This window comes from Saimiri boliviensis, chromosome X, assembly GCF_048565385.1.
Source record: "Saimiri boliviensis isolate mSaiBol1 chromosome X, mSaiBol1.pri, whole genome shotgun sequence".
NCBI classification, from domain to species: domain Eukaryota; kingdom Metazoa; phylum Chordata; class Mammalia; order Primates; family Cebidae; genus Saimiri; species Saimiri boliviensis.
The window spans coordinates 102,519,818-102,542,256 of record NC_133470.1 but is presented as its reverse complement, the minus strand read 5'-3'; the positions used below and the strand labels follow the sequence as shown (position 1 = coordinate 102,542,256).

Below are 22,439 nucleotides of genomic sequence, written 5' to 3'. Positions count from 1 at the left end.
TTATGGATCTCAGACAAATATGTGGGAAAATGGAGGGGGGCTTTACCTGCATCTGCAAAAAGTTGGCTGCATGGAAATAACCTTTCTGTAAGGTGTTTTCCTGACTCAGGCATGTCTCAAACTGGTCAATGTGTCTTGAGGCCCTGGGCGAGCATCCAAGTACCACCTTCCTGAATTGCTACTAGAGGAAAAGGAGCCTGTTTCAGCTTTCTATGCTTCTTTAAATGCTACTTTGATTAGACAGGAGATAGCAGTTTGTTTAGTAATAGTACTATTATAACTCTGGCGTGGTTATATTTTTCAGTTACACTTTCTCATTCCTTTGCCAAGAGCAAATGAAAACACAAATTTGCACTGCAGATCAAACTGAAGCTGTGCAAAAGTTTCCCAGATATGTTTGAAAAAGCATTCTAGGCCCACTGCTGGCCAAAAAGGAAGTCTTCCCCCACCCTTATGCCAGGGGTCCATGCTTTAAAAAAAAATACGAACTCCTTTTAAAAATAAAATAAGTTTTATTGCTATAAAAGTAATGCATTTTGTTGTTTATACAAATATTACTCAGAAAATACATAAAAGTACAAAGAAAAAAACAAGTACAAAAAACCCATCACCTATAATTTTATACTATAATACTGTTACAAGTTTTGGTATAGTTCTTCCTAGACTTTCTCCATATATTGATACAAAACTATGGATGCAAAATGATCCCAATACACTTATATTATATATTCAGGAACAGATTGCAAAAATAATTCTGCATCTTATGTTTATCACAGAAGTAAACCACAGACAGCCACCGTTAGATTTTTGGTTTATTCTCTCCATCTTCTTGTCTGTATATTGATACAAAACTATGCATGCAAAATGTCCCCAATACATTTATAGTACATATTAGGAACACATCGCAAAAACAGTTTAGTATCTTTCTTGATTCCCTATAGTGACACGAGTCAGTGGTAACGACCTCTAGACTTTTGGTATATTTCCTGATAACCTTTTTTTCCCATATTATTGATACAAAACTATGATTGCAAAATGTCCCCAATACATTTATATTCCATATTAGGAACACATCGCAAAAATAGTTCAGCATCTTTCCTTGGTCACTTTTATACCACAACTCAGAGATAATCACAATCAAGTTTTTATATGTTTCCTCCTAGCCTTTTATCTGTATGTTGATACAAAACTATTCAAGCAGAATGCTCTCTATGTACCTATATTGCAGAGATAGGAAAATCGCTTTTTTCAGTCACTAAATGTTTTATCAGGAGCACATTCTCCTGACATGAAAATAACTTTCAGAAACATTATTTTACATGAAAGCATCCTATTCTATTGTGCTAGCCACACTATATTTTATTTGTCCAATTCTTTGTTGTTGGTCATTCAGGATGTTCCTAACGTCCATCCTTAAAAATATTGAAATGAGCATCTTTATGCTTTTTTTTTTTTTTTTTTTTTTTTTTTTACTGGGGCTTTCTGTTCATGTCATTTTTATGGTTTTTCTTGACCACTTGTGTGGATTCAACATATTAAAAATGACCCTGTGTCTGTAAGGCTTATAGCAAAGTGTTTTCCAATTGTCATTTGCTTGAGCATAAATTCTTTGTTTTAACATTCTAGCAAAAATATAAAATTATATACCCTATGTAAGTTTCAATTCATTCAACAGACATTTAAAGCAATAAAGACACAAATAGTTAAGGACATTCCCATTACACTCCTATGAAAACACAACTCATCCCCCCCGATCCCACAGCAACCCCTTTCTTCTTTCCTTAGGGCCCACTTTGCTCCTGATCTTTTTATTGGTTCGTCTTGTAATACTTACCACGTGTTTTGTTATTAAGACGAGTGGCTCCCAGACCTTTCAGTTATCAATCTGTCACAAGTGCACAGTGATATCTCGTGACACGATGATCCCCGAGATGTCTGAGGTCTGTGCATCCTTGACCGATCCCAAATTTCTGTATCACCCATGACCCCTAAAGACTTTAGAGATTTGTATTTTGACAACATAACAAGAAAACATGGCATCACACAGACACATGCACACACACAAAAAAAAAACATGAAAAAGTAGAGAAGGAAGAAACTTCAGCTCTAATCCCACCACCCTTAAGTAACAAGTATGTCTGTTTAGCACGTTTCCTCCAGGTTCTATTTGTCAATAATGGGGTCCATGTGATTTTGTTGCCCTGATTTTTTTTTAAGTTGATATCATAAGCATTTTCCAGGTTTCTGGGTAGTCTCTATCATTGTTGTTTGTAATGGCTGAAAAAGGTTCCATTGAGTGAGTGACTAGATTAAGTTAACCCCTATAGCTGGACACTTCATTTGTTTCCTTAAGATTAATTTGATTGAATCTGCAGAAAATAACACATATGGGCCAGGGGTTTTACATGAATTTAAATCATGCTTTTTTGGTTTGGGCAGATTGACTTGTACAGGGCTGGGTAACTTACAGTCACTGTTTAGTAATCCTGGGGCCAATCTTGGGCCTCACCCAGGAAGGGTCCAGTGTATAGGTCAAAGCTCATCCTAAGGCTAGTCAGTTTCACCTGGAATTTTTGTAACCAAACACATTCCTGCTCAGGTCACTACTGGATAGTTGGTTCTGATAAACAGGTAATGACATCAAGAACATAGCATGAGGCCTGGAGGAAGAGGCCCCAGAGAGTAACTAGCCTCAGGCAAATCCTTAACCTCCAGAGGCCCCCTTTTTCTTGTCTGTAATTACTTTTTGGACTGCCTTAACTCGGTCTTTCAAGGTTGTCACAATTTTTTTAAAAAATGAAAGTATTTGGAAAAGTACGTAAATGCATGTACAAAGGCAGGATGTTGGGATTCCGATGATTCTGTGGCCACGCCTTTAGAAGGTCTGGTCTTAGGGTAATAGTCTCGTCTGGGTGGCAGACATGCGGGAACAGGTGAGGGAGCTGCCTTGGGAGACTTAGACTTCAGAGCAACCAAGACTCTCACTCTCAGGTTGCTGCAGTGTTCTGAGCTGCCTGACTCCAGCAGTGGAGCCAAGGCCATGTTTCCAAACTCCCACCAATTGCTCAGATTATAGAGCTCAGTAGTGGAAGGGGGAGTGCTCAAAGGCCCGAGCAACCATAGGAAGTAGATATCTTCAGGGGTCCTCCCTCTTGGCTCAATTTACTATTCCCACAGGGGGTTTAAGCCTCGCTGAACTTGCCAAAGCAATCAGCAGTGGAGCTGGGGAGGGGGAAAAGGTGGCAGATAGGTGAAATATTATGAAAGAGCTAGCCAATCCTTGTTCCTTCACTGAGCAGTAACTAATGGGTGGGCCTGAGTGAGATGTAGGGGTCAGGGAGATACATGTTTTCTACACTTGATGTATATATACTCTTTTTCACTTAAGAGTCATGTAATAACTCTAAATACAAATGCATATATAAAGTTCTAGGGTTATGAGAATAAGTCATACTGCAGGCCAATGGGAAAAAAGATCTCTAAAAATGTATGCCGACTTGCATATAGCCCCTGACTCAAGTCTTTTCATTTCTATTGAAAAACTCATTGATCTTCCCAAAACATTTTAGGAACCTAGTTTTATTTTCATCTTGCACAGTCTCAGGAAAGCCGTCTGTAAGTTAGCTCCCATCTCACAGGCTCAGGTTTTCTGCAAATGTTACCCTGAGCTTTATAGTAGTCCAGGATTCAGGAAATGAACCCAGTCCCCTGCTGCCCCATCTGCCTTGATGAGTTGATAAGTATGGTGTTTAAAAACAATCAGCAAAACAATTTGCACTGCAGAGTCCTTAGGAGTTTTTTTTAATTGGACAGTTGCCCATATTAACGAAAATCAAAAGTAGCATACAGTCATTCAATGTCCCAGCATAGGGGTACAGCCCACTGTTTTCCTGTGTGGGGTTCCACTTTAGTCCTTTTCTGTGTGCATGCATAAATTTTTACAGAGTTGCAACCACTGCCTTTTTCTGTGGCCCTGGTTATTGGCATCTAGTTTTCCAAGTAACACTGACACACATCTGTTCAAATCAATTGACGTTCCCATCATGACTGACTCATTTGGCGGGAAAACCAAGTTTACATGCCAACTGGAACAAAGAAGTGTGGGTATGGGGGAACAGTGGGGAGAAAGAAATGGTGGGAGAGGGTTCCTTGGACTTACAGATCATAAAACATTTTCCAATAACATTTTTAAAGGATGTATAATATTACACTGAGTGATTGATTATATTTTACCCTTCTATTTGGGACACTTGGGTGGTTTTCAATGCCTAGAGAGTTTTAAAATGCATATAAATTACAGCCTTTGAGACATGATTGTATTTTCTTGTAACAGGAGTCTTCTGTGTCCACATCCCCGCCAAGAGTGTTGATGTAGTGTTCCTTTGTTGGGGGGAAAAAAAAGAAAAAAATCAGTACTGCTAACTGGAGATGCTGGATGCCTTCAAAAAAACATTCCTGTGATTTAAATTTTTTAAAAAATTATGTTCAGCTCTGGTTTATCAAAGCAACTTATGTATCTTGTCTCACAACTTACAGAAATGTGGAATTTTAGATTTAAACTAAGCTCTTCCTAGTTTAAGAGCCACGTCTGTCTAATAAACTTTATACAATGCCACGTGCACACAGCTTCCTCACTAACAGATAACATGTGTTGGGGAAAAAATGAGAAAACAGTGGAAAGGTGCTTCTTTGGAGGTGGTAACATTGGGTCAATTAATCAGTAGACTATAAATTGATTCACTTTATACAAGTCTCCCACACATTATGACGCATATTTAGCGATGTTGAAAAACAATTTAAAAGAATACCTTAGGGAGCTGTTAAAGAGAATTTATAGTCTGGAACGAATTGCCATCTTCTTAATTGACACGGAAATGTTTGGCTAAAATATTGCTTTATTCACATTTTTGTCCTTGGAGGAAATCTAGGCACACTGCAACTTGGACCGTGTAAATAAAGGTGCAAGGAATGTTTTAAGTCAGAAAAGGGCACTACGAAGTCAGGGGGCTGTGTGGACAAGCTCAATTTCGATGCATCTCGGAGACTTAGGCAAAGGGCCTCTTGGATTCCAGAAGGCAACGCCCCCAAGTCAGGATCCCTTGCTCGCTGCCCTCTGTCCCTCACCTCCCCAACCGCTCCCGGGTCTCACCTGGGTCCTGCAGGCGCCCGCTGGAGGAAGCCGGATGGTGCGGGCTTAGTCCTTCGGGAAGGTTGGCTGCCACCGGGCTTCCTTCTGGCTCCAGGGGGAAACCTACAGAACAGGGAGAAAGGGGTAAGCAGGTGAGAGGCAGAAGGGGCGTCACGAGGTGGCTCCCCCATCCCCAAGTGCAAAAGCAGGCGGATGCCGGTACCTGTTCGCCGTTTGGGCCTGAGGGGCCGTGCGCTGGCTGACCGGAGTGGGGAGGGACCAAAGTGGCGGCTTCTAGGCCTGAGAGTCGCCACTGGGTCGGGTGGGTTGGTCCTGCCCTGGGAGCCTGAGGGTCCCGGCAGGCCCGGAGGGACCCAAGCAGCCCCCACGCACTGCCCCAGCGCAAAGGAATCTGAAAAAGCCAGCGTCTTGGGCCGCTGAACCCAACTCCCAGCTCTGGACTCAGGGACCCCGCCCTATCCATCCCCCAAACTGGGAAACTTCTAGGGGCCCATTCCCGGCCCCGGAAAGCCCAGTTCCAGCTAGCCCATTAAGACCAGAGGGGTTTCGGTGTGTGTTTTGGTTGCTTTTTTTAAAGGGGACAAAGTGGGAAAGATTCCACGCCTGCCTCCCCACGCCTGCCAATGATCCTTTACTTGCCCATGCTTCAGATCAAATAATTAGCTCAAGTCATTTGCACAGAAAAAGAGAATTAGCCCTTTCCTAGTCAGGCTGTCAAGCTCCCAGGCAGGCAATGCGGAACCCCATTTCCTCACCGAAGGCTCAGGGGGCCAGCCCAGTGAGGGATGGAGGTGGTTTTAGAGGACGATAGTTGGGCAGCACTCACGAGCAACAGCGCCCAGGAGTTTTGGAGTCAGGAAGGGCCCCAGAAACCGACGGGTCCTGGGGCTACAAAGGAGATTTGGTGGGCGGAGAATGCCTCCAGAGTGGAATTGTGGTAGATCTCTGGGAAAGGAGGGCGCAAAGAAGCTAGAAACGCTGATCCCCTCAAGGCCCCCACACTTCTCAGCAGGCTTGGGCTCAGATTCGGCAGGTTGGCTCCTTCCACCCGTCCGCAAGGCCTCACCCTCACCGAATCCTTCTAGGGTGCCCCGCAACCCAGCAGCGGGGAAAGGAGAGCGCGAGTGTGGGGAAGAGGCCCGTTACTTTGATCTTTCCTGAACTCTTAGGTTCCTTCCACACTCAGGACAGGAGCGCGTTTACCAGGAACCGCAGAGAGATGTGAAGACTTCTTGTAGCTGGGCACCCTTCCTCTCCCTACTCCTTTTCCGGTTCCCCCCCCCCCCCGCACGCCTCCCACCATTTCGTGGTTGGGGACTGAAAATTGGGTTTTCTTCGTCGTCCTGCGGGTGGTATTCTGATTGGGACTTTTTCCAATTGTTTAATTCTCCCTCAGCAGGGAAAGGGACTGCCAAAATGATGCAAAGACCGGGCAAACGTTTGATGGAATCTTGGGTCTCGCTGCTCCTGGGGCGGACGCCGCAGGCGGTGGCCTAAGACTTACCTGCTGGGTAAGCCCGTAAGGCAGTCCCAGACTTACTCTGGCAGCGGAAACAATACTCCAGAGTATTGATAGCTAACTGCAGAACTGTTTTCGCTGCTAGAGCACGACTGGGCACGGGCACGGCATCCCTCCTCGGCTCCCACCGCCTACGGGCGCGCCCCTGGCCCGCCGCCCCCAACCTGGCCGGGAATACTGACCTCCCCCGACTACCGCCCTGTCGTGTGGACTAGGAAGGGCCAGGACCCACCAGAAAGACGCAAACGCCCACCCACCTACCTGCTTCTGGGCCGGCATAGCGGGGAGCGGGCACTTCGTGGCAGGAACACGGTCCGGCAGATCCCACCTTCTTCCTTCCCCACGAGTGGATATAGCAGCGCTTCACGTTTTGAACCATTTAGAGCACTTCAAAACATGAATTGCTGCTGTATCCCCTTGGAGTCAACGAAGGGGGATGGACCGGGGTACCTGCGGGTGAAGAAAGACTGGATGACTGGAGGAAGCCCCGCCCCGCCCCGCCCCACGCTGCCCTTGGCAATAGAGCAACACTTATGACTAGGCCACCTCACTCCAAGTTGAGGTACTTTTTATAACGTCACCATTTGATTTCCAGGAGCTGCAGGTGGAGCCGAAGTTGTGGCTCTCAATTTTTTTCCCCTGAGGATGAATCTTGGGAAAATGTAGTGGTGAAAAGAGTGATGGGAGATAGGAATTAGTGTGTAAGAGAATCTAATTACTTTGAAAGTAGATGAATAACATTAAGTAGAGGCAATTGTACATCTGGATCATTCTTGCCAGCTTCAAAGTCTTGGTGAAACTTCTTCCTGCTGCATATTACAAGTCTTATTCATTGTCCCCATTTAAAAAAAAAAAAAATCCTTTATTGGAAATGGATGCAGATGACTGGAAGGAAATAACCAAAGCTCGCCGGTAGCTTCAGCTGATTCTAATATATACTATCGCTGCGACATATATATACATCTTTAAAAGCATTAGATGCCCTCTTTAACTCACTGCTAGTGTTTTTATTCTTACAGTAAACACCCCTGCTATTTTTAAGAGCTTCAAGAATGTCAGAACTTTCTGTAGATGAAATACCTGGACATTTACATATTAAAGTAGTTACTCAAACTTATTCATGAATGATTTATACCTATCAATGTCATCTATGAAAACATAAATCAAAAAGTTTAAATACTTGATGTCAAGTCGCTCCTTCCTGTTTCAAGCAGCTCCATAGAAACTCTTACATGTCCTGAAATGGCCGGCACTGCGCATACTCCTTAATGATTAACTCATTAGATACCACTTTTTCCTTTCTAAAATGGACACATATTAGCAACAAGTCACATGCATGCCCCTTTTTGGTTTAAATACAGTATTCAATTAAGCATTAGAAAAAAACCGACTCTGAAATCCTCAATCACAAACCTAAAACAACAAAATCACCACTAACTGTAATGGTTTTGAAAGTTAAAATACATTTCAGCACAAGTAATAAACATTTAAAGTATCCAACTGTATTTTGTTAGATTTACAAATTATGTCGGTTTTTCAAAACTAGTACAGTGAATGTAAGCGTCCTATTAGTTAATAAAATGTGCAGAGTATTAAAGGAGATTGAGTATAAAATTAATAACATCCAGACTGAGATCCAGTGCTAACAAATACACTACACGTCATGGTAAACAAAGTCATTAGTGATAATAGCCCCATTCCCTAAATTGGGACAATCAAGTGTCTCTACGTTCCATCTTGTTTTGGCAATGATATCTACAAACTTTTACATTGACTTTGGGATTAATGGAGAAAAACGTCGTTGGCTGCCCTTAAAAAGAAAAAAAAAAAAAACAAGTTTAGCAAATGTACAATTATAATTTAAAACTCCACAACTTTCTCCCAATATTTTGTTCCATATAAATATATGAGCCATCATGTCAGAAATTGAATTCACTCCTAATTTAACATTTCTTTAGTTGACTACTTAGAAAAACAAAAGTTCATTCAAAATAACATCGGTGTCTAAGGCAAAGGTCCCTTCCAGATTGCTCTGAAACTCACTGGAATCGAATTTATTTATACGTTTCACCTTTACCCCTTTCATCTCTCCGAGTGATAGTACAACGAGTTACACCCCTAAAAAGCCACCTCGATCCCCTAGTTTACATATTTCCCCTTAGACTGAAATTTACTTACGAAAAGAGAATACAAAGGGGCTTCTCGTCACTTCAGGAGAGGGTCATTCGCTGATACAATAGACAAAGAATCGATACTTTCGAGTGGCCATAGCCCCACCCACTTCTGAACTGCAATGTGTTTGGCTAAATGATTTAAGAGCCAAAGAATACGCCTCTTCCTCTGTTAACATTTTACAACGTTTTGTCTTTTAATTTTGCATCTGCCTTCGTCCCCCACACCCCCAAAACACGATGTACCCACCCTCGGCGCATTCTAGCCAAACTTTCCCAATGTCAAGTTCCCTACAGGGAAAACTGAACAACCTTGAAAGTTTTAAATCGGGAGAGACAATGTAAAATTAATCACACATTTCTTTCCAAGACATAACTTACTGCTTGCAAATAAGAGTCAGGAAAAGTTCATTTACATTCTGTCAAAACCAGTCGCTCCTGACCCCAGCGAGGCTGGCAGTCGGTCACTGCCCCTTACTCAGTATTCCCTCCCCGCCCCTCCATGTTAGTTTTTTTTTCCCCAGTCCGTTTCCCGAGAATTTCCCGGCCGCACTCATTTGTTAAACACTTTAAAGGTCATTTGCCCCCCCACCCCGCCCCCCAAACGTGCTTTACAACCCCAAAATGCCACAGCACTTTTTCAGAATTATCACCAGATTTTTTTTTTTTTTTTTTTTTGGCCTGCCGTAACCCACGCTACAATCTGGAAAGACACCAGCCACCAAGACCTTTTTTAAAAATCGCATGTCACCTCTGGCTCGACTCGAAAATGGCGCCGAAATCGAAGAACTTCTTAAATTTCATTGCAAGCTTTTTGCAAAGGTTTCTGGGATTTGCCTGCGAAGCTGTTTCGCCGCGTCCGAGAGCGAGCGAATGTGCAAGCCAGCGAGGGAGAGAGGGAGGAAGGAAGGGCTAGGGAGGCGGAGAGACAGACGGAGCGAAAGACAGAGGGACATCGACGGACAGCGACAGAAGCGGGACCCGGGACTTGGGAGACGGCGAGGTTGCAGGGCGCGAGGTGCCGGGCACGGAGCGACAAGGACGAAGATCTGAGAGCCGGGGTCTCAGCGCGGACGGCGCGCGGAGGAGGCGCTGGCTGCGGCCGAAGCTCGGAGAGCGGCGTGGCAGAGGCGGAGCAGAGCGAGGGGCCAGCGCGGAGCGCTCTCTGAGAGGCGAGAGGCGCAGCCGGCGGAGAGGCTCCAGGAGCCGCCCTAGAAAAAGCCGGCTTCGGGGGCGTGGCCACGCGCTGCTGGCGCTCTCCGCCCCCGGGTGGCCCCGCTTGGCTCCGGGGCCCGGGGGCGGAAAGGGGGAGGGGAGGAGGGGGCGGGAGGGAAGGGGGTTGTGCAGGCGCTCGATGCCGCAGCCTTGGCCCGAGGCGGGGGAGGGCCAAAAAAGACACAGGACGCCCTGAGTAACCAACAATGAGCCGAATAGGGAGAGACAATGTGAAATTAATCACACTCTGGGGAGAAAAAGCGGAGGATGGCAAAAGGCAAAGCCAAGGGCACGAGGTACCGCAGCGTGCACCCCCAGGCTTCCGCGACGGACGCCATCCAGCGCTCACCGGTCCTCTGGTGGTGTCCTTTGAGCTGCCGGGAGGGCGCAAGTTGGCTGAGCGAGGCTTCTTGCTCTGTGCTTCCAGGGGGTACCTGAGATGGTTTGGGAAAGGAAACAGGGGGTCTCAGACCGCGTGAGTGCAGCGCTCTCCCCACGCGTTTGAGTGGCGGTCTGTCGAGACGCCCCAGCCCTCGCCACCCCACCAAGCTCTCAGAGAGGCCCCGGGACAGGGAGAGCCCCATAGTCCTTTGGTGGGCATAACACAGAGGGAGAAGCAATTGTTTACACATATGCCCAGTACAAGAAGGGAAACTGATTTTTAAGACTGAAATGGGGAAACCGGAGAAAAAGGAGCCCTTATCCTGAATGTTAGACGCTATTAGGGACGATGCTATTTTGTATTTGTGAGAATGGTATTGAAAGTAAGGAGGTCCTTATCCTTGAAGATGCATGCTGAAGTGTACAGAAGTGAAGTGTCACGGTGTCTGCACTTTTCAAATGATGCAGCTAACATACGCACACATTATGAGAACAGAAAGGAAGCAAGTATTGCAATATGTTAACAGTTGTTGCATCCTGTTGGGGGTGGGCGGTAAACAGACGTTCGTTGTACCGTTGTTTCAACTTTCCTAAATATTTGCAAAAATGCCATAATGAAAATTTTGGAAGAGTTCCCTTATAAAATAGCACCTGAATGCTAAGAAAATGAAGCCGGCTTCTTTTCTTTTTCCTGTCCCGGGTGGGACAAATCTGCGAGCAAGCAGGGCTCAAGGCCAACGGGATCTGGACGGGAAGAGCAATGGGTAGAGCTGGACTGCAGCGGCCCTGCCCTGGGCAGGCGAGGAGGGACCATCGGAGCCGCGGGTCAGGTGGGCTGCCAGGCGCAAAGCTCTGCGGAGGAGCTGCCTAGCGCGTTGGCCCCGGGGGCGGTGCGGGTTGGGGACTTCCTGGCAGCTCTCAGCAACCCCCGGTCCGACTTAGACTTGGTGGGTCGGCTGCGCCACAGATGGGCAAAGAAACCGGCAGGCCGCGGGGAGCTGAGCCGCGCGCTTGCAGCCGCCGCCACCGCGGCCCGCGGCCGGACCCCGCATTCCCGGAGGGAGGCCGTAGTTGTCGCGGCCTGCAGACGGCGCGCGGGGTAGCCCAGAACCGCGTGCGGGCGCTGGGGGGAAAAATCAGGTGCCGAAAGAAAACAGCAACACACGCGCGGACACACACACGAAATCAGTTTACCGAAATAAAACCGCGCAGTCTGCTGTGCTCTGCGCTCGTGTTTGAGCTACTTTAACTCTCTCACATGCATTTTACTGTGATATTTATGTAGAGCTAATGGAAAATCTGAAATGTCTTTGCAAGGGCGATCTCGCAGACCCAAGACGTTGCAAACTGCAAGCGTTGCGCAGCCTTTCGCTGGCGTCTGCGGCTCTTTTCCGGGGCGCGGGGAGGGAAAAGAGAGTAGCGTTTTCCAGGGTCTGCAAAGCTGGTTTTGAAAAATTAACCAAAAAGGTTTTAACAGAGCAAGATTTTCTTTTCAGGAAATGTTTTTAAACAGCTGATACTCGTCCAGTTTCGGTGGGCGCTGAAAACTCTTACTCTTAAGCTACAGTTTCCTTGCTAACATTTTCAAAACCCCTCCTGGACAGGACCGAAAGTTTGCCGGGCTTTGAGACGTGACTGAACACGCTTCTAAATCCTCAGAGAAATCATTTATTAAGCTCTTGTGCCCTTGGAATGAAAGGCTTTGCTGGGCTTTTAAGGCTTGCCTTCGTGGGTAGATTTGCTTGGGTTACTACACGTAAGCATTTATTTCCCCACCTAAATTAGTAAAAGGGCAGAAGATTCCAGCGACATAAGATAAAAGTTGAGTTTGTAGCATGTTCTCTAAAGACAAACTGCAACAGCTTTCTTTATTAAACTCCTTTTGCTACCTCAGCAAATTGGAGAGTCAGTTGAATATTGATGAATTCTTTGAGGGTGAGTAATACTGCTACAGGCCGGAGAAAGTAAGGGAGGACAAGCTTAAGCATTTACTCAAGTGAACAATCTTCAAATGTTTTTCAACTATGATGGCTCACGGATTTTCTTAGGACCTTTGAAGTGAACCCTGATTCTGCAAATGGCTTCTCATTTGGTAGGCCCTTCCCAACTTGACAAAACTCACAGGATATAAATTGCCCCTAAGAAGTGGTGAGAAAGTCACCCTAGGATTGAAAACAGGCACCGCTCATCAACTGGGGCATTGGGGAGGCCTCCAACTGGCAGTCAGGCGACTTCTCACTGGGCAGTTAGGAACCTAAAATGAAAATTGCACACCATCTATTTTTTTTTTTTTTTGGTCACTTCTGAAATATTGTTTCAAGGCAGGTGTTTTCAGGAAAATAGTTCATATTTGCCTTTCTATTTTTTCCGTGAAACATTCAGAAATTACATTGATAAGGAATAATTAAAGTCAGCCGAGGGAGGAGACTTTAGCAATAGCTTTGAAGGCTCAGAAGGGACAGCTGAGAAAAATAAATTAGCTCTAGACTGGAGATATTCAGCAAGGAAGTTATGCATAACATGGTATTTGGCATAATTTTTGGAAAATGTTTTCTGGAAAGCAACTGTGAATGAATCCTGGGAAATAGATACTGGAGAATCCAGTTGAATTAAAATTTCTTTTTTGTAAATTATAAAGAAGATTTCTAGAAGTTTCTATTTTTGTTTTAAGTAGAAATGCCGTTTATGATTGTGTTTTTATTGAAGGCCTTGAGTTAGGGAAACAAGACTTTCCTTATGTTGTAAATATCCAGAAGTCTTCAGAGAGCTAAAATCAGGATACAGTTACAAATTTAACAGAAGGAAAACAACTGCAATTGTGCTGTGAAGCTTCTATTGTATTATTTGTAAAGGCATTTTTCAGGATTCAAGCAATAGCTAGCAGTGAGTAGTATAACAGTATACTGTAATATACAACGCAAGAATGCTTGTCCTACTCTCGGATTAAACAAAAATGACAGTGCCTTTTGGTAATTTTTATTTTATTTTATGAAATTAGTTATGATAAAAAAAATAGTTATTTGCAAACCTCACAACTTTGGGAGAAAAATTTTAATCTTCTCCTACCCCCATGATCTCACCAGGAAGAAGTAGAATGAATTAGTAAGTTTTTCCTTTCTGCCTAAGAGAAGTTTAGTAAGTCTTTGGTAGCTGTTGCTTTTGATTTCTAGATCTCTTTTCCCTCCTCAAAAACGCAGATTCACTGCCTTCAGTGCTGCTGGGAGTTCTTTAAACCAGGCTTTTTTTTTTTTTTTTTCTTTTTCTTTCTTTCTTTCTTTTTCTTTTTTTTCTTTTTTTTTTTTTTGTTGTTGTTGTTGTTGTTGTTGTTGTTGTTGGATATGTGTTATTATTTTCTCAATTATTCCTGGATTTTTACCCATTAAATCAAAGACTGTCTCAGATGACGGCAATGATGGAAACTTTTTGCCAAGGAGGGCCAGAATGAAGGGGTGTAGGACAGCTTCAGTGTCTCTTTACACTGTGCTGACCCTATTGCATGACTTGCTGTCCTTTGCACAGCGTATGAAATGACAGAGCAAAATGTAATGACAGGGCCATGGAGACCAAAAACCCATCTCTTGTAGGTGTGGTGGCCAGAATAGGGATTCAAGTATAGTACCAGGCTAGATTGAGTCACTTGCTTTCACCATAAAATTATGGTAATTAGTTTTCACCTCACACTTCCAGCACTTTCCTTTAACTTCAGCTAATTATAAAAAAGAGAAAAGAAATCCAAATATATCAGTGTCGACCTGTCAAATGCAATCTTGTTCAGGGAAGCTGAAGTACATTTGAAAGGTTGGTTGCTCCACTGATAAAAAAAAAAAAAAAAAAAAGGCCGGGCGCGGTGGCTCAAGCCTGTAATCCCAGCACTTTGGGAGGCCGAGGCGGGTGGATCACGAGGTCGAGAGATTGAGACCAGCCTGGTCAACATGGTGAAACCCCGTCTCTACTAAAAATACAAAAAATTAGCTGGGCATGGTGGCACGTGCCTGTAATCCCAGCTACTCAGGAGGCTGAGGCAGGAGAATTGCCTGAATCCAGGAGGCGGAGGTTGCGGTGAGCCGAGATCGCGCCATTGCACTCCAGCCTGGGTAACAAGAGTGAAACTCCGTCTCAAAAAAAAAAAAAAAAAAAAAAAAAAAAAAAAAAAATTGAAAAAAAAAATTGAAAAAAAAAAATTGAAAAAAATTGAAAAAAATCTAAACAAACAAAAAACACCAACCAAAAGTGACCAGCGCGAAGGATGTCCTTTAAAAAGCACAGAGCTCTGCGTTGTGATGTCTGAATGACATCACTTTCAGGATCTTGTTATGTAGAAAACACTCCTGGGGGCAAATAACCCCTTGCTGGGTAGAGAGAATAGGAGGGAACAAGAAACTAAAGAGTGCTAAGGGATTCTATCCTTGTTTAAAACCAAGATGCAGCCAGAATGTTTTCCAAAGCATGAAATACGTTGTTGAAATAGCAGTGGGGAAGTCAATGTGCATATCTAAAATGTTTACATGAGAGATGGTAACACAGAATCATCCAGAACTGAACTCACTCATGGTTGCCATTCTTTTCCCCTGAACACCCCTGTTTCCATTTTAAAAAAATAAAGCTTAAGAGGTAGAGTGTCAATTAGCCAGGCATGGAGGCAAGCACCTATAGTCCCAGCTACTTGGGAGGCTGAGGCAGGAGAATCGCTTGAACTAGGGAGGCGGAGGTTGCAGTGAGCTGAGATCGTGCCACTGCACTCCAGTCTGGGTGACAGAGCAAGACTCCATATCAAAAAAAAAAAAAAAAAGTGAAAGAGCGTCTAGGACTGATGGATAATGTCATTTCTTTTGCCTCCTGTTTCTTAAAATGATTCTTGGGCTTAGGATCAGGTGGGATTTTGCAGCAGTTCATGAACAGAGTAAGCCCCTGCCATCCGCGTGGAAGAGGAAATGGAAATCAAGATCCAGTTTTAAATGTTAGCATTTGCCCTAAACCCAGGGCTGAATAGCTTCTTTAGTCCAGAATCCGCAGGAATGCTTATGCCATAGGCAGGAAAGAGTGAAAACGAGAGTGGAGTGGGGAGCAAGGGCCAGGGCAGAAGAGAGAAAGAAACAAGATGAAAGAAGAAAGAAAACCAAGCCCTCCTCCATTCCTACTATCTGTCCTCAAGTTCAGAATCTCCACTTGCCACCATGAGGTCATCAAGGAGACCCACTCAGGCCCCCCACTGATCTCTCAGCTGAGTTTTGCTCCTCTCCATGGAGTTCTGCTGGGAAAAGACAATTTTGATCATATTAATCCTTGGCACAAAAGGCAAATGACTAAAAAGCTTAACTCCTTAATGTGGCATTCAAGGCCTTCTACAGTCTGGCTCCAATCTGCGCCTGTAGTAGCACCTCCTACCTTCCAGCCATACCTCCTTCATGTGTTCATGCTGGATACCCCGTTCCTCCCATTTCCTCATCCTTCTTAGGCCCAGCTCAAACGCCACCTCTTGGCCTCAGAGTTGGAGTTAACTGCCTCTGTCCTGTCCTGTCACAGTACTTTAATGAACTTAGTTGTTCTGAGACTCTCTGCCTAGCAGACAGTAAGCTCTTAGAGGGTAGGGACATGTCTGTCTATAGGCATCTTCTCAGCGCATTGCACAATAATTTGCTTCTGTTGATGTCCAATACATATTTGTTTTTGTTGGTTTTTTTTTTTTTTTTTTTTTTTTTTTTTTTTTTTTTTTGAGACACTTTCACTCTGTCACCCAGCCTGGAGTGCAGTGGCACTATCTCGGCTCACTGCAATCTCCACCTCCCAGGTTCAAGCATTTATCGTGCCTCAGCCTCCCAAATAGCTGGGACTACAGGTGTACGCCACCATGCCCGGCTAATTTTTTGTATTTTTTATAGATAAGGGTTTTGCCATGTTGGCCAGGCTGGTCTCCAACTCCTAACCTCAAGTGATCCACCCGTCTTGGCCTCCCAAAGTGCTGGGATTACAAGTGTGAGCCACTGGGCCCCGCCAAGTTAGAAAGGAATCCAGAACATATTTGTTAAGGGAGCATATACCGGAGAAGGGAGAAAGGGAGCCGGAAGAAGTAGGAACAAGGTGCTGTGTTGGTGGTAAAGATGACGGCTAACAACCTTAAGAGTTGGCTTAGGCACTATTTGATATTATTGGTGCCAACCAAGGGTTGTTGAGCCCATATCTAACATGTTGGCTTCACAAACGTCCATCTGGGACTGACACTTGGAACACATCCTCTGGAATAACATAGAATTAATTTGCTTTTAAATTAGCTGCTCAGTACTATAAACTCTCTCCTGAAAATCTATCACCATCAATTTATACTTTAAATCTTCAAGCCGATCCTTAAAAGGGAAGGTGAGGTTTGGAGGGAATGGACAAAACAGCATTTTCAGAAGCCAGGAGGTAAAGAAGAACTGAAAGGAGATGGACGTAGTTGGGCAGAGCCTTTTTACTGGGGATTTAGAGAGTGGGCTGGACAAGTAAGGTGATGTCAGATAATCGGGACATGGGATGGTCACAGTGGCTCACGCCTGTAACACCAGCACCTTATGAGGCCCAGGTGAATGGATTACTTGAGGTCAAGAGTTCGAGACCAGCCTGGTCAACATGGCGAAAACCTGTCTCTGCTAAAAAATACAAAAACTAGCCGGCATGGTGGCACGCACCTATAATCCCAGCTACTTGGGAGGCTGAGGCAGGAGAATGGAGAATAGCTTGAACCCGGGAGGCAGAGGTTGCAGTGAGTGGAGATCATGCCACTGGACTCCAGCCTGGGCAACAGAGAGAAACTATCTCAAAAAAAAAAAAAAAAAAAAAAAAAAAAGATTATGGGGGGTCTGGAAGTAGGCAGAAGAGTTGTGACTTTAGTTGTAGGGTGGTATGGAGCTTTTTTCTTTTTCTTTTCCTTTTCTTTCCTTCTTCTTTTTTTTTTTTTTTTTTTTTTGGGGTGTGTGTGTGTGTGTGTGTGTGATGCTTTTAAAGGGGCAGGGGTGTGATGTAATGAAAGCAATGTTTTTTTAGCAGATTCACCTGGCTTATATGGTAACCATATGCACTATAAACTATGGTAAATCCAGGACTTACTGAAAATTAGAATATCTTCTCCATGCCACACTGGAGTGAACATTTTTATTTGGGAAGGGAAAGAGTGGAAAAATACTATTTATCATATTCCTATTGCATATCAGGAGATGTACCAGACTCTTCCCCCACCCCAGGTATGCCCTCCCTCTCTCCCCTCCCTCCCTCTCTTCCTCCCTCCCTCACCCACCTGCACTTGCACACACCAAAAGTTCCAACTAGGGTTTAATTTTAATTGACCTTTAAAGTTAATCAATTTCTTGTTAAAATACTCATACAAAGTATGCTGTAAAATAACAGTAAATATCAGGTTAAAAAATGAGTTGAAAGATAGAAACTTACCACTGTGTGCTGATTTGATGGAACAGAGGGGTGAAAATATAGCACACACCACACCTTCTGGATTGAGACTGTGGTTTTCGGTTTTGTTTGTTTTCGTTTTTTGGTAGTGGCAGAACTTCAAACTGCAGAATGTTCTTCTTCATGGGCAGTCTTAAAAATTGTCATCAAATATTTTTATGAAGTTAAAACAACATTGAAAGTAACTTGGGCAACTTAGATATTCCCTGTCCTTGCTGTAACTCAAATACCAAAACATATTGAGAATTTAGGTGCATTTATCATTAGAGGTGTGTGATTTCTCTACCTGGGTAAAGTGAAAGAAACTTAAACCTATGAAATATGAAATGAAAATGAGAATTAATTTGTAGAATGAACCATAAAAGGTCGAGACTTCTGAAGAGATTATTTTACTTTGATTGCAGATGGTAAATTATCACAGGGAGTTGGTGTAGGAATGACATTGAGGCTTACTTTTGGGTCAATTTGTTCCTGTCCTGACCCACCCTTGGCAGTGGAGAGAGCTAGAATTTCTCTAACCCCATAGAAACCAGTCTCTCTCTTGCTTTAGGACTCCTACACTGGGCTTCCTTTAGTGCTTTGTTATGTAAATATAACTTCAAAAATAGAATCTTCTGTAGGCATTACTTGGAAAACGAGCTTTTCTTTTAAAGATGTGTGCCCATGTAAGTTGCAGACAGAGCTTTAAAGAGCTCTTGACAGAAATATATTTGGCAAAAAGGCAAAAATTTTAAAGTGACTTTAAAAGGTGAATAATTTTTACATCCGTGTGGTGTTTATATAATAGGGTGTGTATGACGAAGCCAAAACAACACTGAAAATAACTTGACCAATTTAAATATCCTTCCTAGTAACTAAAATAAAGGTGCTTTCAAATGGTACGTTCACTGGCAGGGATTCTTTTGTGTTCTCTTATGTTTGAAAACTGGTATGGCATTTACTTCTCAGACTCAGTCCAATTCCCCCTTACCTGTCAGAGAACAGCTAGCAATGAAAGCTAACAAAGCCACATAGCAAAGGGCAAACCTGTCACTTCCCTTTTGGAAACTTGTTTATGCACCCTCCTTCAACCCCACCACCTGCCCAGGCCCAGCGAGCTGCTCTCTGCTACTGATGTTTCGTAATTCGGTGAGCTACTTTGATTTCATGTGTTGCCCTTCAGGTAAGCCACAGGAACCTCACCACTGGCCACACCAGACGGTTGTGAATTGGATAAGAACAAAGAAAAACGGAAGTAGCAGGTGGTGGGGAGTTTACCGTACTAGGTGACTCATATGCAAGTCGATAAGCAAAGTCCCCTGCCTCTTGTCCTTGGATGCTGGATAATAATAAATATAAATATATGTAATATATGCATACATATGTATGTGTGCGTGCACACACAGACATACATTACCTGGATTCCCCTACCTCCTCACCCCACTCCGAACAACTTTAGAGTATTCTTGGCCTGATCTGAATTACATTACGTTAGAGGATTTTTGAAAGAGTTCATATTACTGCTGATGTGGGGAACATAATTAGAATCAACGTAGTATCATCATTGATATTATTTGATTTACATCATATGCTTTATTCCTTTGGCTTTAACTGTCTTCACCGATATCCTGCTATAAAAATAAATCGAAGCTTCCTGTGGAATGATTCTCATCGGTCAATCAGTCAAGTCCTGTAACCTGTTTTCCTTGAAGAGGAAAAATATAACTGATGGACACGAAGAAACAGCAGTGGCATACCATGTCCCTTTCCACCCAGTCTGTGGACTACATTAATTGTATTTACACAAATAAACTGAAAAATGTTGCATTTGTGGAGTTTGCCAGTGTGATGACATTGAAGGGGTGGTAGGCAGCCTCTACGCTGGTGCCCACTGATCCCTGCCTCCTGGTGTTCCCACTCTTGTGTAATCCCTCCTAGCATGTGAGCTGGACCTAAAGACTCTTCTAACAAGTAGACTATGGCAGAAGCCATGGGATGTCACTTTCGTGGCCTCTAACTTGGGCCTTCTGTCATCCCCTTCCCCTTCTCTCCCTTCATCAGCTGCCATGTTATGAGGACGCTTGGACAACCTATGGAGAAAGCCACAAGAGAGGAACTGAGGTCTCTGGCCATTATCCACTTGAGCGAGCATGGGAGTGGATTCTCCAAACTCCAGTTAAGACTTGAGATAGGCCGGGCGCGGTGGCTCACGCCTGTAATCCCAGCACTTTGGGAGGCCGAGGCGGGTGGATCACGAGGTCGAGAGATCGAGACCATCCTGGTCAACATGGTGAAACCCCGTCTCTACTAAAAATACAAAAAATCAGCTGGGCGTGGTGGCACGTGCCTGTAATCCCAGCTACTCAGGAGGCTGAGGCAGGAGAATTGCCTGAACCCAGGAGGCCGAGGCTGTGGTGAGCCGAGATCGCGCCATTGCACTCCAGCCTGGGTAACGAGAGCGAAACTCCGTCTCAAAAAAAAAAAAAAAAAAAAAAAAAGACTTGAGATGACCACAGTGGCAGCCGCCAGCTTGACTGCAACTTAGGAGAGACAATGAGCCAGAGGCCCTCAGCTAAGTCATGCCCAGATTCCTGACCCGTAGAACCTGCGAGACAATGCAGGTTTGTTGTTTTGGAGGTAATGCGTTATTCAGCAATAGATAACGAATACAGAAGGCCTTGTAATTGTATAAACAATGTGAGTTTATAAGCGGAAATCTGACCTCATTTGTTTTTTCCTGAAAAAGTTGTAGAAAAATTACAGGACTGCAAGTCACTCTCTTTTTTGCTTTTGGGGGGAATAAACAAGGATAATTACAATTTTTAAACCCATTGCTTTATTCTCAAATATAATTACAATTTAAACAGGATATTATATCACTCCATTGTAGAGATTAACACTAATTAGAATTAAAGGACGTTTTTGTGAAAGTCAGCTTTAATTTTTTTAAATAAAGACTCATCCTTTGATAATGTATTTCTTTTTCATATTAAAAAATATGTGGGTATGTAGTAGGTGTATATATTTTTTATGGTACCCGAGATGTTGTGATAAAGGCATGACATGTGTAGTAATCACATCATGGAAGATGGGGGGTCCATTCCCTCAAGCATGTATCCTTTGTGTTACAAACAATCCAGTTACACTTTTCTTTGTTATTTAAAAATGTACAATTAAATTATTACGGCTATAGTCACACTGTTGCGCTATCAAATATTACGTCTTATTCATTATTTTAACTAATTTTTAGTACCCTTTAACCATCCGAAATTCCCTCCCACCACCTATCCCACTACCCTTCCCGGCCTCTGGTAACCATCCTTGTACTCTCTATCTCCACGAGTTCAATTGTTTTGATTTTTAGCTCCCACAAATAAATGAGAACACATAATGTTTGCCTTTCTGTGCCTGACTTATTTCACTTAACATAACGACCTCCAGTTCCCTCCATGTTGTTGCAAATGACAGGATCTGATAATGTATTTCTTATAAACGTGTGTATGTGTGTGTGCGTGCTTAATTTAATGCTTGACTAAGCCTTCATTACTGGTGAAGAAGGGACGGGTGTATTCCCATGCATTTCCAAAGTGGGCTATAGGTTCAAATTAATGAGAAAAGACTTTTTGCCCTTATCATTTACATATACTTTACACAGGTTTGTAAAAAATCTGGTTGGCTACTTTCAGGCTACAAGAATAAAAATTTTAACGTTACTTTAAGTTTCCTTTTATGGGTGAAAAATCTCGCTGTGTCCCTAAGTTTTAAATATTTGACAAGCAATTATCATAACAAATGGTTTCAGACATTTTTGGCTTTCCCAGAGATTGAAAGGTGAAATGTTCATTTCTTTTATTGGCAATGAAACATTTCATCTTGTTATCACAAATATGATTAACACTGTTATGGATTTTTATAAATCATGTCATCTTAAAAATTAAAGAACATTACCACAATAAAAGAGAAAAACACTCTTTTGAAGTGGCATTTCAAAAGGCAAATAAATTAGTCAACTTGAAATGCGGTTTTTCACAAGGTGTTTTTATCTTCCCATCTTTAGAATGGTTCCTTTAGCTTACGGACTCCCATGCCCTTTCTCAGTACCAGTCAGTCAGTCAGTCACCTGGACTGACCCTGTACTGGGTACCTTCACCAAATAATGGAAAAGCAAGGCAAAACAAACAAACAGGAGACAGCCCCCCACCCATCCACCTCCGGCTTAACAAATATACAACGGATTTGAGAAGATCAAACATGCACCTGAAATGTTTGAAGAACACTTTTTGAATAATGATATGTCCGAGCCAACAAATGCAAATTACTATCGAATTTTTTAAAATTATGCCCAATTATCCTGAGACATTAATCCATCATATGCAAAATATGATCCTTGACCACACTGTTTATTTGCATCTTTTTTTCTTTTTCTGAGATGCGGTCTCACTGTCTCACAGGTTGGAGTGCAGTGGCACGATCTTGGCTCACTGCAACTGCCACCTCCTGGGCTCAAGCGATCCTCCCATCTCAGCTGCCCAAGCAGCTGGGACTACAGGCATGAACGACCATGCTTGGTTGATTTTTTCTGTAC

General features: G+C 43.5%; 1 protein-coding gene across 2 annotated transcripts; it reads right to left on the bottom strand.

Moving 5' to 3' along the window:
- Positions 1-3,771: 3,771 nt before the first annotated feature.
- Positions 3,772-7,080, bottom strand: LOC101046212 (uncharacterized). 2 transcript variants are annotated; one of them, XM_010341760.3, is made up of 3 exons: positions 6,930-7,080; positions 5,150-5,251; positions 3,772-4,380 (listed from the first exon to the last, which is right to left on the bottom strand). In XM_010341760.3, exons 1-3 carry the CDS (start codon positions 7,045-7,047, stop codon positions 4,295-4,297), a joined length of 306 nt encoding a protein of 101 aa, XP_010340062.1. In that variant the 5' UTR covers positions 7,048-7,080; the 3' UTR covers positions 3,772-4,294. The 2 variants fall into 2 exon arrangements, with proteins under 2 accessions (XP_010340062.1, XP_074247726.1); XM_074391625.1 differs by lacking the exon at positions 6,930-7,080 and adding an exon at positions 5,352-6,687.
- Positions 7,081-22,439: the final 15,359 nt, after the last annotated feature.

Coding starts and splice junctions, on each gene's coding strand:
- LOC101046212 (XM_074391625.1), bottom strand. CDS start 5,612: ATGGATAGGGCGGGGTCCCTGAGTCCAGAGCTGGGAGTTGGGTTCAGC. Junction 5,252..5,351: donor CAGGCCCAAACGGCGAACAG/GTACCGGCATCC, acceptor CCTGTTCTGTAG/GTTTCCCCCTGGAGCCAGAA.